The sequence below is a fragment of the Cervus canadensis genome, chromosome 17 (assembly GCF_019320065.1).
Source record: "Cervus canadensis isolate Bull #8, Minnesota chromosome 17, ASM1932006v1, whole genome shotgun sequence".
NCBI lineage: Eukaryota > Metazoa > Chordata > Mammalia > Artiodactyla > Cervidae > Cervus > Cervus canadensis.
The window spans coordinates 41,181,832-41,198,709 of NC_057402.1; the positions used below are offsets into that span (position 1 = coordinate 41,181,832).

At 46.3% G+C, this 16,878-nt stretch overlaps 1 protein-coding gene across 4 annotated transcripts in view; it reads right to left on the reverse strand.

Moving 5' to 3' along the window:
- Positions 1 to 16,878, reverse strand: part of IL16 (interleukin 16) — a 112,549-nt gene that overhangs the window by 72,785 nt on the left and 22,886 nt on the right. For 3 of the 4 annotated variants that reach the window (XM_043489438.1, XM_043489437.1, XM_043489439.1), the window contains exon 2: positions 8,037 to 8,449. The exons of the other annotated variant lie outside the window; for it this stretch is intronic. In XM_043489438.1, coding sequence (XP_043345373.1) covers positions 8,037 to 8,449 — 413 coding nt within the window. The remainder of the gene's footprint in view (positions 1 to 8,036; positions 8,450 to 16,878) is intronic. 4 annotated transcript variants of the gene reach the window in all.

Consider the following 16,878-nt stretch of genomic DNA (forward strand, 5'->3'; position numbering starts at 1 on the left):
TTCTGAGAGCGTGTTCATAGGTACAATTTGCTCATGAGTTCAACAAAGTTAGCCTAAGTACCCAACTAACACAGTCAGCTATATAGTACTGTACTGTAATAGGGTTATAATACTTTTCACCCAAATAATACATTCAAAAACAAAACAAAAAATAAACCATTTAAAATCTTACAGTACAGAACCTTGAGAAGTACAGGAGTACAGTACAACAGCGGGCACACAGGGGCTGGCATTGAGTGAACAGGCAAGAAGTTACTGACCGGAGGAGGGAGAGGAGGTGGGAGATGGTGGAGCGGAAGGGTCGTCAGCAGCAGGAGAAAGAGGGCAAGCTGAGATGTCATTCACACCTGATGCTGATGACTTAGGTTCTGGTAACTTGTTGGATTAAATTCTATTACCCTCTTGCTTCCAGACATCCTGGGCTTGAAATAAAGATCCTGCACTACTGTTCTCTACATAGTCAGTTCAGTTGCTCAGTCGTGTCCGACCCTTTGCAACCCCATGGACTGCAGCACGCCAGGCTTCCCTGTCCATCACCAACTCCCAGAGTTTACTCAAACTCATGCCCGTTGAGTCGGTGATGCCACCCTCATAGACTGTACAGTAAAATGCACACAAGCACAACCACTTGCAGAGGATGCACGCATGTGACAGCGTACGCCAGATACGCCAGAACGTATGCAACGGGACATGAGCATGTACATTTGCATCTTCGAAAGTTCACAAGTTGAAGGTTCGTATGTGAAGGGGGACAGTAAGGCGACTTACTGTCATAAAACGGCAGACTTAAGGCCTAACACATTTACCACGGAGCCACCTGGGAATCCCAGTAACCAAGGGGCTGGATACAAAGAATAAGGAGAAGCTTCAGGTGGTTTGAAATGTACATATGAAGAGCCATACTGAAAACAGAGTAGGAGGGCTTCCCTGGTGGTCCAGTGGTTAAGACTTTGCCTTCCAATGCAGGGCATGTGGGTTTGATCCCTGGTTGGGGAGGAGAAGGGGACGACAGAGGATGAGGTGGTTGGATGGCATCACTGACTCAGTGGACATGAATTTGAGCAAGCTCCGGGAGTTGGTGATGGACAGGGAAGCCTGGCTTGCTGCAGTCCATGATTGAGCGACTGAATTGACTGGTGAACTATGATTCTACCTGGCCCATGGCCAAAAAAAAAAAAACATAAAACAGAAGCAATGTTGTAACGAATTCATAAAGACTTTTAAAAAATGATCCACATTAAAAAAAAATCTTTTTAAAAGAAAAAAAAAGAAAGAACACAGAATAGAAAAGGTAGATGGTTTACTGCTACTTCACAATAGCCCTTCTTCTCTTGCTTTTCTTTCCACCAAACCCCTTTTCCCTAACCAAATGCTGTCCTGTCAGAACTAATGAAACTCAAAAGACCAGCTTCCAGGCAAATAGCTCCAGATGTCTTTGACAACAGGAACAGCGACCAGAAATCACGTGAAGTTTTGGAGACAGCAAGTGCCCCAAACAGTACCTGTGGGCCGCCCCTCCCGCTTCCTGCACGTGGACCACCTAGGCTCCCTCCCCATCCTCCCGCCACACTGGGGATGCGGCTGGCTCCGTGGGAGTCCTGGAGCCCCGAGCATCTCTCCCAGGGGCTGCTCCCAGTCTCCACAAGCTGCTCTTCTGTGGCAGGAAGGGGCAGGCGGCCAGAGGATTGGGTTTCCCACTTGCCAAGGAAGCCTGGGCCTCAAAGCCACAGGCTGAGCAGGCTCGCAGGCAGCTAAATGAAGGGACCCGTCTGCTCCCAGAGGGCCCTGACCGCCCTCTCTCCACCCGACAGCACATGCCAGAGACTGAGACGGCTGCTCCGACCTCAGTCCCTCCTGAGTCACTCTGCGTGAGTGGTGACTTGCCCTAACCAGTAATTTGAATTCATAAAGAGAAGCAGGGTCTTCCACAAAACGAAGGCTGTTCCCATATGGATCAAAGCATCCTGAGTCCTCTTAAGAAGGCGGCCCCAGAGGGAGGACCTGCCCCAGGTCTGATCTAATCTGCTGTCACCCTATTCCCAGAAGGAGTGTCCAGTGACTCCAGACCCCAACCAGTGGGAATGCCCAAAGCAATGTCCAATGTAAACCTATGGGTTGGCTCAAAAAAAAAAAAAAAAACCAACGCAAGCTCAGGCTATGTCAATAGACACTCGACGTCAAGGGTGGCCTCATTATGTTCATTTATGCAACCATTCTTTCCACAAATATTTATAGAGTGACTACCATGTGCCAGTACCCAATCACAGCCAGTGCCATGAAGAGCGCCAGCTCTCAGACGGATAAACACTGCTTCAGGCCTCTTTGGTGATCTGCTAATACTTAGCTAGAGAGAAACTGAGAAACAAATGAGGTGGGAGGGGTCAGACTGCATCCAGAGACCTTTGTGTCCCCAGCCCCATAATCTCTCTCTCCTGGATCTATCCAATCAAGAGCAAATATTACCACTCTGTGTACAGTCTGAGGCTGGGGAGGTGCCAGGGTGGTTACTTCCTAGATTAGAGAATTGCAGGTGTCCATGTGCTTGCAGGTAAGACCTCTTGTGGTACTGGGCAGTGTGGGGGGTAGAAGGAGAAAGAGGAGCATGGCCAGGGGCCAAGAGCCAGGGCCCCCACATCCCAGGGCAGAACACTGAGAAATCCAATAGCAGGGACTGCTTTGGTGGTCCAGTGGCTAAGACTCTGTGCTCTCAATGCAGGGGGCCTGGGTTTGATCCCTGGTCAGGGAACTAGATCCCCACATGCCATAACTATAAGACCCTATGTGCCCCAACTAAGACCTGGAGCAGCCAAATAAAACAATATTTTTAAAAAAGGGAGAGAGAGAAAGAAATCCAAGAACTTACTTGACCTTGGTTGTCCAAGTACTTGTGTTTGTCAAGGGAGAAGGACAGAACATGTATCTTAAAAAATATTTTACCTTGATTTATAACTTTAAGGTTCTTAATTTCAAAAAAGTTTTTACTGGAGTATAGCTGTTTTACAATGCTGTGTCAGTTTCTGCTGTACAAAAAAGTGAATCAGCTGTACGTTCACATTTTGTTGTTCAGTTGCTAATCATGTCCGAACCTTTTTGACCCCATGGACTACAGCATGTCAGGCTCCGCCTCCTTCAATATCTCCAGGAGTTTGCTCAAATTCATGTCTATATGGATTTCCTTTTTGGGATTTCCTTTCCATTTAGGTCACCACAGAGCACTGAATAGTGCTTCCTGTGCCACACGGGAGGTTCTCATTAGTTAGTTATCTATTTTATATGTAGTGTCAGTAGTGTATATACGTCAATCCCAATCTCTCAGTGCATTCCATATTCTACTTAAAGGGTATTAAAAAATATTCTTTCCATTTGGAAAAAGACAGTGGGTCTGGAGTAGCCGAGGAGTCTGTGCATTCCTTCCTTTGAAAGGTCTAGGTCTATGAAATGTTTGCACCTTGTTTTATGTCCCCTGATATGTCCTAGTGTGTCCTAGTTTATAGTCCATGGGAACTTGAATAGAATTTGTATGCTACTGTTGTGTGAAAATTGTATAAATCTTAATTATATTGAACTGGTTCAGGGTGATTTTCAGTTCTACCATATCCTTCTACTTTTCTGTATGTTCATTCTATTAATTTTTCAGAGTTTGATACTGAAACCCCAACTGCTGCTGCTGCTAAGTCGCTTCAGTCGTGTCCGACTCTGTGCGACGCCATAGACGGTAGCCCACCAGGCTCCCCCGTCCCTGGGATTCTTCAGGCAAGAACACTGGAGTGGGTTGCCATTTCCTTCCCCAATGCATGAAAGTGAAAAGTGAAAGTGAAGTCACTCAGTCATGTCCGACCCTTAGTGACCCCATGGACTGCAGCTTACCAGGCTCCTCCGTCCATGGGGTTTTCCAAGCAAGAGTACTGGAGTGGGTTGCCATTTCCTTCTCCGGAAGCCCCAGCTAAAAATCTTAATTTATCTACTTAAAAAAATAATTGCAATATATAGTAGGACTATGTGTAACTTTGTTCTTTATTTTCCAAGTCTCTTTTAAATGTGTTACCATACTTTCATAATTTAAAAAATAAAAAAGAAAGAGAGGAAAAAAAGACATGTTCTTAGTCCAAACTGAGATGTTATGTAAGTAATATGCCTGGTTTCAAAAGATTTAGTACAAAAAAAGAGATGTAAAATACTTTGACCATTATTTGATATTATTTGATAATAATTTTATATTAATGAAATAATGTTTTGGATATATTGGATTAAATAAAATATGTATTAAAGTTTTTTTTAAGAAAAATCCATAAAAAATAATAAAAAATAAAGTCCAGGCCTGATACATTGAGTTTCTATTTACTAGGTTGGGGAATCTGATTTTGAACACTCTTCCCCAGGGCTCTGGATGCTATCCTGAAAAAGAAGCCCCTTTGGACCCTCAACGCACAGCACAGATCCAAATGTCTGCTTCAGATTCTACACGTCCCTGCCCAGCTCTGGCACATCCCTGGGCGGTGACTGACTTAGTCCTGGTCGTGCCAAACACAACACATCCAATAAGGCTTTTATTCCTTTTTCAGTTGGCTGTTTATCTAACTTCCTCTTTTTTAATTTTCATATTAGGCGTTTCTAGAGACAGGCATGATGTCATAGGGCCTCTTTCCAGACGTTGTTTTGAAATCAGTGTAACCATGGCATTGCTGGAGGCTGAGGAGTCCCCCTGGGCCAAGGGAGTCACGCCTGGGTGCAGGGCAGGGCAGGAGCCAGGACGGGGAGTGGTGAGTCCCTGCGAGGAGGGACAGGGCGGGGGTGCTCCTGAGGACACAGAGGCTCCTCCAGAAAAGGACACCGGCACCAGCTGTCAACTTGGACCTTCCTGCCCTGGCACTTTTGACACAGGACGGTGGCTCAGATGTTAAAGAATCTGCCTGCAATGCAGGAGACGTGGGTTTGATCCCTGGGTGGGGAAGATTCCCTGGAGGAGGAAATGACAACTCACTCCAGTATCCTTTCCTGGAGAATCCCATGGACAGAGGAGTCTACAGTTCATCCGGTTGCAAAAAAGTCTGACACAGTTTAGTGACTAAAAAACAACAATAACAACAATGTGCACCACACGGTGGATTTTCTTGTGTAAATACTTATAACTGTGTCCTCATAAAACTCATCTGAGGTGTGTGTCATTACTAAAAGTCTCCATCTCAGAGATGAGCAAATGGACACACAAAAAGTTAAAGCAATCAATAAGGACCTACTGTGTAGCACAGGGAACTCTTTCTCAATATTATGTAACAACCTAAATGGGAAAAGAATTTGCAAACAAATAGATACATGTATAGGGGCTTCCCAGGTGGCACTCCTGGTAAAAGAATCCACCTGCCAATGCAGGTAACATAAGAGACACAGGTTTGATCCTTGAGTCACGAAGATCCCCTGGAAAAGAAAATGGCAACCCATCCCAGTATTCTTGCCTAGAGAATCCTATGGACAGAGGACCCCGGCAGTCTCCAATCCATAGGATTGTAAACAGTAGGACACTAGTGAAGAGATTTAGCACACAGATACATCTGTATGTGTAATCACTTGCTGCAAATCTGACACTATCAATATCATGACACTGTTTATCAACTATCTGCTTAGTTGCTCAGTCATGTCTGACTCTTTGCAACCCCCTGGACTGAAATCTGCCAGTCTCCTCTGTCCAAGGTGATTCTCCAGGTAAGAATACTGGAGTGGATTGCCATGCCCTCCTCCAGTTTATCAACTATATTTCAATATAAATTTAAAAAAAAATTTTTTTTAAAGGTAAAATGAATTTTCCAGGAAAACACAGTTTACTAATTGGGAAAGTTGGACTCAAATCCAAGCAATCAGACTAATGAGCCCACACCTCCAGCCCCTAGGCCGTACTTCACCCCACTGCCCCTGAAATACAAATGCTGCTGTGATCTCCTTCTTTCCTGGAAAGGGTCAGTGAGATAGAACTGTGAAAACACTGTCTAAACCAAAGTATTTAGTGCACACGTGACTCACAGAGAGAAGAGAGGGTGAGGCTTGCCCCAGACGCCTTGCCAGTCTCCTGCCCTCTGCCTGTTTATCTGGCCTCCCCAGGTCTCCAGCATCCTGCCGCCAGACAGGTGCCCAGAACATAGCTCCAGACGCACCATTCTGTGCAGGGAGCCCATGCATCAGCACTGGGGCCTCCTCATTGCTACATCTTTGCTCATGCAGTTCCCTCCACCTGGGAGTCTCTCCCACCCACCCCTACGTTGTCAAATCCTATGTCCTTCTGATGGCATCTCACCTTTTACTGGTCATTTCTGCAGCTCTGAGTATTTCCCATCTTAGAACACACCATCTTCCTTTCCTGGGGTTGGTCAGGACAGAACTTGCAGTTAAGCTTGCCACCTTTCATCCTCCCAAGGACAAATGGTGCTGCCTTCGCCTTGAAAGTAAATACCTACCCTGGCCATCCACAGTTCCACTGCCATGACCCTCTCAGTAAAACCACATCACTTCTGGCTTGGGTTATGGTCGTAGCTCTGCTCACTGGCCTCCCTAGGCTCCACTCCCTGCTTGGGAGCCAGAGTGCTTGTTAAAATTATTGAGGTGGCTCAGTTGGTAAAGAATCCTCCTGCAAGAGACTACTTGCAATGCAGGAGATGCAGGTTCGATCCTGGGATTGGGAATGTCCCCTGGAGAAGGAAATGGCAACCCACTCCAGTATTCTTGCCTGGGAAATTCCATGGACAAAGGAGCCTGGTGGGCTTCAGTCCCTGGGGTTGCAAAGAGTTGGATATGACTTAGCAATTAAACCACCAGCACCCCTGCTCCATCTTCCCATGTTTTCCCATCCTTCTGAGAGTAAAGCTCTCTGTCTGGTGGATACTGGCTCCCGCCCTGACTCCATCCTCCCCACTCCCCTCTTCCCTGGATACCCTGTGCACACTCTCCTCTTCCTGTCTTTGCACATGCTGTTCCCTCTGCCTGGATGCTCTTCCCCCAGATGTTCACATGACTCACTTCTCTGCTCTCTTCATTCAGGTCCTGAATGTCCCTTCTTTAGAGAAGCCTTCATGATCACCTTTTCAGAAAGGGCAGGGACCCCGCCTCATCTCCCTCTCTATCCCTTTATTCTGCTTAATATTCCTTCACTATTGAGTATTTTATCACATGCTAAGTTGTTAACATCTGTATTTCCCCCACTAGAATAAAAGTTGCCCACAGGCAGGGATTGAGTCTGCCTACTCTCTAGAACAGTGCCTAACCTGGGTTGGTACTCTGTAAACATTGACTAAATGTATCCATGGGCTTCACTGGTGGCTCAGATGGTAAAGAAACCATCTGCCAATGCAGGAGACCCAGGTTTGATCCCTGGGTTGGGAAGATCCCCTGGAGGAGGGCATGGCAACCCACTCCAATATTCTTGCCCGGAGAATCCCATGTGCAGAGGGGCCTGGCGGGCTACAGTCCATGGAGTCACAAAGAGTCGGACATGACTTACTAAGCACAGCAGACCCTACTTACTTTCCCCTCTCCTGCCTCCCTGTGGCTCTGCTGGCCATCCCTCATACACACCTGTGTGGGAACTGGCAGGGGGCACCTGGAGAATGTTCAAGGTTGGCATTCCAGTGCGGACTCACTCAACCTGAAGTCCTTGCCCTGGCTCAATATACGGGTCCCTGCCGGGCCTGGGCCCTGTAAGTCAGCTTCTATTAATATCAGGCTCTCGACTGGTGTGAATCGAGCTGCCTGTCTGGAGACATGACCTCCCTGGTGTATAGCACCTGGCATTTTCCAGCAGGGATCTAGGCTCCATTTACCTGGGTGGGGGGCTTACACAGAACCTCCATGAGTCCCTCAGGCAGGAAGGTCAGCTGAGCCTGACTCATTGTTATCATTCCAGTGGGTGCTGCCCCAACCTCTTCCCTGCTCTTGCTCAGAATGTGAACTCGGTGCCTCCCTGACTTTGGACTAGGACGATGTGTTGACTTTCATTCATGGCACTGGGAGCCACCGGGGACTCCTCCCACCCCACACACACCCTGGCGCACCTTCATGAAGAACATCCTCCTGCAGGCCTTGCCTCGATCGTTCCCAGCTGCCTGGAGTTGTGCGGCCTCGGAGGACAATGTGAGGTCAGGAATGCTGCGGGGCGCGGCCTCTGACGTGTCTGCCAGCTGCACAGATGAGTGGAAAATTCCCTCCTTGCCCTGGCCCAGGGAAATCTCAAAGGGGTCAGGGTATCTCTCATCAGGGCTTGAGCTGTCATCACTGGTCTGGGCATTACAGAGGATCAGGGAGCGGGAGATGGACCGCAACTTGGTGGATTTTCTGCTCTTTCCGGAACGGCTGTGAGGCTCCATCCTCAGGGAGGAGGTAAAGCTGCCCTTCTTCCTTTCCTGATCTCTGGCCCTCGGCTGACGAGTGGTGACTGGACTGGGTTTAGCCACCACTTCGTGGGTCCCTGGAGGAGAGAGGAAATGGTAAGAGGCAATGGGACTTGCTGCAGACAAGTGGAGCAAGACACAAGTCCTGGAACTGAGCCATGATGTCTGTGAAGCAGGACAGATGGGGAGATAATCATTCGATGTGACTGGCCCTTCCAGGGTGCCTGCCACACGGAGGGATCAACTGTTCACCACACCCTCCTGAAGTTCTAGTACTTTGGCCACCCGACGTGAAGAGCTGAGTCATTTGAAAAGACCCTGATCTGGGAGAGATTGGAAGCAGGAGGAGAAGGGAACAATAGAGGATGAGATGGTTGGATGGCATCACTGACTCAACCAACATGAGTTTGAGCAAACTCTGGGAGATGGTGAAGGACAGGGAAGCCTGGCGTGCTGCAGTCCATGAGGGTTGCAAAGAGTCAGACACGACTTAGCAACTGAACAACAACAATCACTCTCAGGCTCACAGAGCCCAGAGCTTCTCTTATCCAAACCCTCCTTCTACACACAGGGACACTGAGACAGAGAGAAAGAGGTTCAAATGCAAAGCCACAACATGCATTCGCAGGACAGTCAGGGATCAGATCCCGGGTAGGAGTTTAGAGCTCACAGAGACCTGTGAGACTTTTAAATGTAAAAGCCATTCTTCAGACAAGAGTGCACGGGGTACTCCAGCCTATAGAGCAGATCAGAGTGAAGAAAAGGACTGGGCTCAACCTGCCATCCCCCCTGCTACCCCTGGTCACTCCTGTAGCATCTCCAAGTAAACCTGGGGATTCAGAGCCCAGGCTGAAGATTGCTGATGTCTATGCCCTCAATTTCCAGATGCTGCTGCTGTTTAGTTACTCAGGCACGTCTCACTCTTCGGACCCCATGAAATGTAGCCCACCAGGCTCCACTGTCCATGGAATTCTCCAGACAAGAATACTGGAGTGGGTTGCCATTTCCTCCTCCAGGGGCTATTCCCGACCCAGGGGTCAAACCTGTGTCTCCTGCTTGGCAGGTGGATTCTTTACCACTGAGCTACCTGGGAAGCCCAATTCCCAGATAAAGAGCCTACAAGGAGGTTGGGAGGCTCGCCTAACATTGACCCACCAGGCTTGTTTTGAGTATAAAAGAAGGTGAATCTTAGATGGTTCATGCCAAAGGGCTTAGCACACAGCAGGTACTTGGCAAACCTGTGTGCCCTTCCCCAGGACCAAGGTCACACCTGGCTGGTATCTCAGCCAGGCTGAGGGTCTCCTCTCTCATCTTTCCCCATGGGATCAAACCCTGGGATGAGTAAAAAACTGGCTTTACTCATCAGGTCAACAGCATCACTCTCAGCACAGCTCAGCTCCGCTTCACTGAGAAGTGCCTGTCAAGGATTCAGGCATGAATCCTGTCCATGAGGCAGGTGGTTAAGGGGCTCTGATGCTGCAGAGTTCTGACTCAGGCCCAAGCCACAAAATAAAGCCTGTTGCCAGAACAACAGACTGTGGGATGCTCTTGGCCCACGGGTACTGCTGTTGGTGTACAGCTAGTACTGAATAAGGAAAAGCAGAGGTCTTCCAGCATTTTATCATGCAGAAACCCGTTCACATTATATAATCTCCCCAAGAGAACATCTTCTTGAACAAAGACAGTGTTTTTCAATACCCAGGTGCACTGTATTGTTTTCTCTATTAGTATTTTAATTTTATCAATTTATCTACCAACTTCAATGGCTCAGTGATAAGGAATCTGCCTGCAATGTAGGAAACACAGTAGTCGCAGGTTCAGGAAGATCCCATGGAGGAGAAAATGGCAATGCGCTCCAGTATTCTTGCCTGGCAAACCCCATGGACAGAAGAGTCTGGGGGTGGGGTGGAGGTGACAGTCTATGGGGTCACAAAGAGTTGGACATGACAGAACACACAGATACATGTCTATAGCAACCAATAACAATGAATCAAAATGAATGAATGAATAACTATTTGAGAGCGTACCCTATATATCAGGCTCTCTTCTTGATGCTTTAGTATAAAGTAACTCAGTGGGTTTCCCTGGTGACTCAGACAGTAAACAAAGTGAAAGTCAGTCGCTCATTTGTGTCCGACTCTTTGTGACCCCACGGATTATACAGTCCATGGAATTCTCCTGGCCAAAATACTGGAGTGGGTAGCCTTTCCCTCCTCCAGGGGACCTTCCCAACCCAGGGATCGAATCCAGGTCTCTGGCATTGCAGGCAGATTCTTTACCAGTTGAGCCACAAGGGAAGTCCAGTAAAGAAACCGCCTGCAATGCGGAAGACTCCAGTTCAAACCCTGGATCTGGAAGATCCCCTGGAGAACAGAATGGCCACCCATTCTAGTATTCTTGCCTGGAGAATCCCATGGACAGAGGAACCTGACGGGCTACAGTCCACGGGGTTGAAAAGAGTCAGACATGACTGAGCAATTAACACAACTAAATATTGGTCCATTTTATCAAACACCCTCTTGCCAGTATCCCAAAGTCCTGTACTCTGTCTTTTCATCTAGAAAACAGTAAGTCCCCTGTATTTAAATCAGCTCTGTTCTGAGAGTGTGTTCATAAGTCCAATTTGTTCGTAAGTCCAAGTTAGCTGAGGTACCCAGCTAACACGATCGGCTATAAAGCACTGTACTGTGTTGAAAGTGTTAGTCGCTAGGTCGTGTCCGACTCTTTGTGACCTCATGGACCGCATCCCGACACGCTCCTCTGTCCATGGGATTCTCTAGGCAAGAATACTGGAGTGGGTTGCCATTCCCTTCTCCAGGGGATCCTCCCAACCCAGGGAATGAACTCCGGTCTCCTGCATTGCAGGCGGATTATTTACTATCTGAGCCACCCGAGAAGCCCCTACTGTACTATAATAGGTTTATAATACTTTCCACACAAGTAATATATAAAGAAAAAACAAAAAAAAAATAAAGAAAATTTTAATCTCACAGCACAATACCTTGAAAAGTACAGTAGGATCAGCTATATCACCACTGCTATTACACTTGCTTCTGGACATCCCGGGCTTGAAATAAAGATGCTGCACTACTGTCCTCTACACGGGACTGTACAGTAAAGTGCACACAGCACAACCACGTGCAGAGGATGCACACACGTGACAGTGTATACCAGAGTTCACAAGTCCATTTGCCATCCATTCCTGCCTGTCCATACCCTTCACAGTGAAACACGTGCCCTCCTATGGAGCACATCCAATCCACCCATCTGTTTTCTGGATCCCACTCCTCAGTTTCTTCAGACTTAAAAACAATAAAAATGATGGTATCTATGGTCATAGCTTCCCTCATAGCTCAGCTGGTAAGGAATCCACCTGCAATGCAGGAGACCCCGGGTCGATTCCTGGGTCAGGAAGATTCGCTGGAGTAGAGAAAGGCTATCCACTCCAGCATTCCTGGGCTTCCCTGGTGGCTCAGATGGGAAAGAATCCTCCTGCAGTGTGAGAGACCTGGGCTCGATCCCTGGATTGGGAAGATCCCCTGGAGAAGGGAAAGGCTACTCTCTCCAGTATTCTGGGCTGGAGAATTCCATGGAATGTATAGTCCATGGGGTCACAAAGAGTTGGACACGACTGAGTTACTTTCACTCACTCACAGTCATAGCAAACACTTTCTTCCAACAACACAAGAGACTCTACACATGGATATCACCAGATAGTCAATATTGAAATCAGACTGATTATATTCTTTATAGCCGAAGATGGAGAAGCTCTACACAGTCAGCAAAAACAAGATCAGGAGCTGACTGTGGCTCAAATCATGAACTCCTTACTGCAAAATTCAGACTTAAATTGAAGAAACTAGGGAAAAGCCATTCAGGTATGATCTAAATCAAATCCCTTATGATTATACAGTGGAAGTGAGAAATAGATTCAAAGGATTAGATTTGATAGAGTGTCTGAAGAACTATGGACAGAGGTTCCTAACATTGTATAGGAGGCAGGGATCAAAACCATCCCCAAGAAAAAGAAATGCAAAAAGGCAAAATGGTTGCCTGAGGAGGCCTTACAAATAGCTGAGAGAAGAGAAGCTAAAGGCAAGTGAGAAAAGATATACCCATCTGAATGCAGAGCTCCAAAGAATAACAAGGAGAGATAAGAAAGCCTTCCTAAGTGATCAGTGCAAAGAAATAGAGGAAAACAATAGAATGGGAAAGATTAGAGATCTCTTCAAGAAAATTAGAGATATCAAGGGAACATTTCATGCTAAGAGGGGCACAATAAAGGACAGAAATGGTATGGACCTAACAGAAGCAGAATATATTAAGAAGAGGTGGCAAGAATACACAGAAGAACTATACAAAAAAGATCTTAATGACAGATAACCACAATGGTGTGATCACTCACCTAGAGCCAGACATCCTGGAATGTGAAGTCAAGTGGGCCTTAGGAACCATCACTATGAACACAGCTAGTGGAGGTGAAAGAATTCCAGCTGAGCTATTTCAAATTCTAAAAGATGATGCTGTGAAAGTGTTGCACTCATTATGCCAGCAAATTTGGAAAACTCAGCAGTGGCCACAGGACTGGAAAAGGTCAACCAAAGAAAGGCAATGCTAAAGAATGTTCAAACTACCTCACAACTACACTCATTTCACATGCTAGAAAAGTAATGCTCAAAATTCTCCAAGCTAGGCTTCAATAGTATGTGAACCGAGAACTTCCAGATGTTCAAGCTGGATTTAGAAAAGGCAGAGGAAACAGAGATCAAATTGCCAACATCCGCTGGATCATCGAAAAAGCAACAGAATTCAAGAAAAACATCTTCTTCTGCTTCATTGACTATACTAAAGTCTTTGACTGTGTGGATCACCACAAACTGTGGAAAATTCTTAAAGAGATGGGAATACCAGACCACCTTACCTGCTTCCTGAGAAACTTGTATGCAGGCCAAGAAGCAACAGTTAGAATCAGACATGAAACAATAGGCTGGTTCCAAATTGGGAAAGAAGTACATCAAGGATGTATATTGTCACCCTGATTATTTAACTTATATGCAGAGTACATCATGTGATAGCATATTAATAAGCAGGGACATTACTTTGCCAACAAAGGTCCACATAGTCAAAGCTATGGTTTTTCCAGTAGTCATGTATGGATGTGAGAGGTGGATGATAAAGAAGGCTGAACGCCAAAAAATTGATGCTTTTGAACTGTGGTGTTGGAGAAGACTCTTGAGAGTCCCTTGGACTGCAAAGAGATCAAACCAGTCAATCCTAAAGGAAATCAACCCTGAATATTCATTGGAAGGACGGATGCTAAAGCTGAAACTCCAATACTTTGGCCACCTGATTTGAAGTGCTAACTCATTAGAAAAGACCCTGCTGCTGGGAAAGATTGAAGGCAGGAGGAGAAGGGGATGACGGAGGAAGAGATGGTTGGATGGCATCACCGACTCAGTGGACATGAGTTTGAGCAAGCTCCGGGACATGGTGAAGGACAGGGAAACCTGTTGTGCTGCAGTCCATGGAGTCAGAAAGAGTTGGACACGACTGAGAGACTGAACAACATCAACAACCACACTTACTTAGTGCTTATGATGTACTGTTCTAATTGCTTTACCATTTAGTTCTCATAAAATCTATTGTAGGCTCCATCAACATCCTAGTTTTGCACACATACACACACAAAAAACCGGAATTCATGGGGACTTTCCTGGTGGTCTAGAGGCTAAGACTCTGTGCTCCCAATGAAGTAAGCCTAGGTTCAGTTCCTGGTCAGGGAACTAGATCCCACATGGCACAACTAAGAGTTTGCATGCCTCAACTGAAGATCCCAAATACTGAAATGAAGATCAAAGATCCTCTGTGCCACAATTAAGACACAGTACAGCCAAAAAATAAAGAAGAGTTTTTTAAAAAAGATAACTGAGGCACAGAGAGGTTAGGTCAGTTTCCCAAGATCGTACAGCCAGAACTCAGTGAAAGCAGGAATTTAAGCAGGCAGTCTGACTCTGGGGTCTGCATCTTTGCCATGGATCTGCACAGCCATTGATTAGTGTCTTTCTTTAACCTCAATCTCTCCCTCTCTTCTGGGTTTTATCTTCAGCATGTAAACATACTCAAATTGTCCATCTTTGAAAAAATTACATGTTGTATATACATCCTCTTCTTATTACCTGCCTCTCTTTATGCCTTTCATATCATCTCCTCACCTTTTTAAAATTATGGTAAGAACATTTAACATGAGATCTGCCAGGCTTCCCTGGTAACTCAGTTGCTAAAGAATCTACCTGCAATGTAGGAGACCTCAGTTTGATTCCTGGGTCGGGAAGATCCCTTGGAGAAGGGATAGACTACCCACTCCAGTCTTCTTTGGCTTCTCTGTTGGCTCAGATGGTAAAGAATTTGCCCGCAATGCGGGAGACCTGGGTTTGATCCCTGGATTGGGAAGATCTCCCTGGAGAAGGGAATGGCTACCCCCACCAGTGGGAGAATTCTTTCCTGGAGAATTCCATGGACAGAGGACCCTGGTGCGTCCATAGGGTCACAAAAGAGTCAGACACAACTGAGCGACTCATTTTTCACTTTCACTGCTACCTTAACAGATTTTTTAAAATATTTACTTATTTATTTGGCTGCACCAGGTCTTAGTTGTGACATGTGGGATCTTTAGTTGTAACATGTGGGATCTCATTCCCTGATCAGGAATCAAACTCAGGCTCCCTGTATTGGGAGCACAGAGTCTTAGCCACTGGACCACCAGGGAAGTTCCTTAACAGATTGTAAAACATACAAACCAACACTGTTAACAACAAGCATGGTTTTGACAATGGACCATTCTTCGGCCCTTCCTCTTCCTGAACAATATGTTTTACACTCGGTACTTTCTGCCCTCAGGCTCACCTCCTCTTTGAGCTACAGCCCACAGAGTCAGCTTCCTCCCCCAAAACCACTGAAACTTTTTTTTTCTTATCACTTCTGCATTTTACCAAAGTCATGAACCCAAGTCCAGAGGGCATGGTCTGCTTGCTCAAAGCCTGCCTTATTTCTAGAGGATTCATTAATCTGAATATCAATGCTCATATCTATTAGTTGAAGAATACACAGAAATCAAGCTTTTAGAGTAGCTCTTTTTCCCCCCATCTTCTCATTACTAGCCTTTACTTCTGGGTGTCATCTTTCAAATCCAAATTGTAAATGCTCTCCTCCCTGCCACCATAAACCTACACAGGCATTTCTTTGCATTCTGTCAATTCAACATCCCAGAACTATAAGCTCTCAACACCAGCACCACTGTAAGGATTAATGTACCCAAACCTCGTTGCATTTTGTTCAACTTCATGAGGATTCCCCATAGTTCACCTGGGACTCATGGAGAAGGAAGTGTATGTGTATGTGTGTGTGTGTGTGTGTGTGTCAGAGCCAACACTGGTCCATTAGGCATTTGAAATACTGAAAGACAATCAAAGTTTAAAACCCTTCTGGACTTCCATTGGTGCTGTACAGAGAACCTATAAATACGGAGTTGCCTGTACCACCTCATGGAAAGGGCTGCCTGAGAGTGAAGCCAACACAGAAGGTCCAGAACTCACAGAGGAAGATGAAGATAGAAAGGAAGACAGAAAGAAAAGGATGAGCCTAGATGATATAATACCAACACCTAGATACAGCCATGCCTGAAGTCATACTATACCTGAAGCCATGCTATCTAGTCACTTAGACAAATGAATAAAATGTCCTCTGTGTTGCTTAAAATAAAAATCCTCCTGGCATAGTTGTTCTTTCTGATGCCACTGGCATAAGTTATGGAAAATAGTGACATTCAAAGGCCGAGCAGCTTTTTGAAACTGTCTTTTATCCCATCCAAGTCTAGTAAAGGAGCCAGTCACCCCCAGTCAAGGCCCAAATTCTCCCCTTCAGTGCTTGGCTCTGGAATAAAGGCCTCTTGCCTTCTTTTTCACCAAGCATTACCACCATCTGTGTGTATTCTTAGACTGCAAACCCAGTTCCCTTCCCCCCTCTATCCCCCCACCCTCTGCAGCCCACAAGAGCTCTCCCAGCAAAGGTGAGCTCACTCAGTGAGCATTTTCCAGGACACAAACATGTGGAGACCTTTGGGACCCGGTAAAATGCATGTCCTGCCCTCAGTGGTGGAAATGTTAGCTGCATGTAGGGTTTAGGAGACCAGAAGGATCGGATTCCTCAGTGGAAACTGGGCTAATCCCAGAGGACCGTTGCAGGAGTGTCTGATGAGTACAGTCAGTTTTTAAAAATAAGCTTTTCCAGAGAGAACCGCGACTTCTGCGGCTGTGGCTGTCACGTGGGATGTCCAGTGGAGCCCCGGAATGGGAGGCTGGTGATGTACTGGGGACCAGGGATTAACCCTTCAGTTTAGAGCAAAGAGGGTTTGCAAAATGAGCCTTGTTACTGTGGAAAATGTAAAAAAGAAAGGGAACAATTGCAAAAGGACTGTAGAGGAGAAGCCAGGATTGGACTTCTGTGGGGG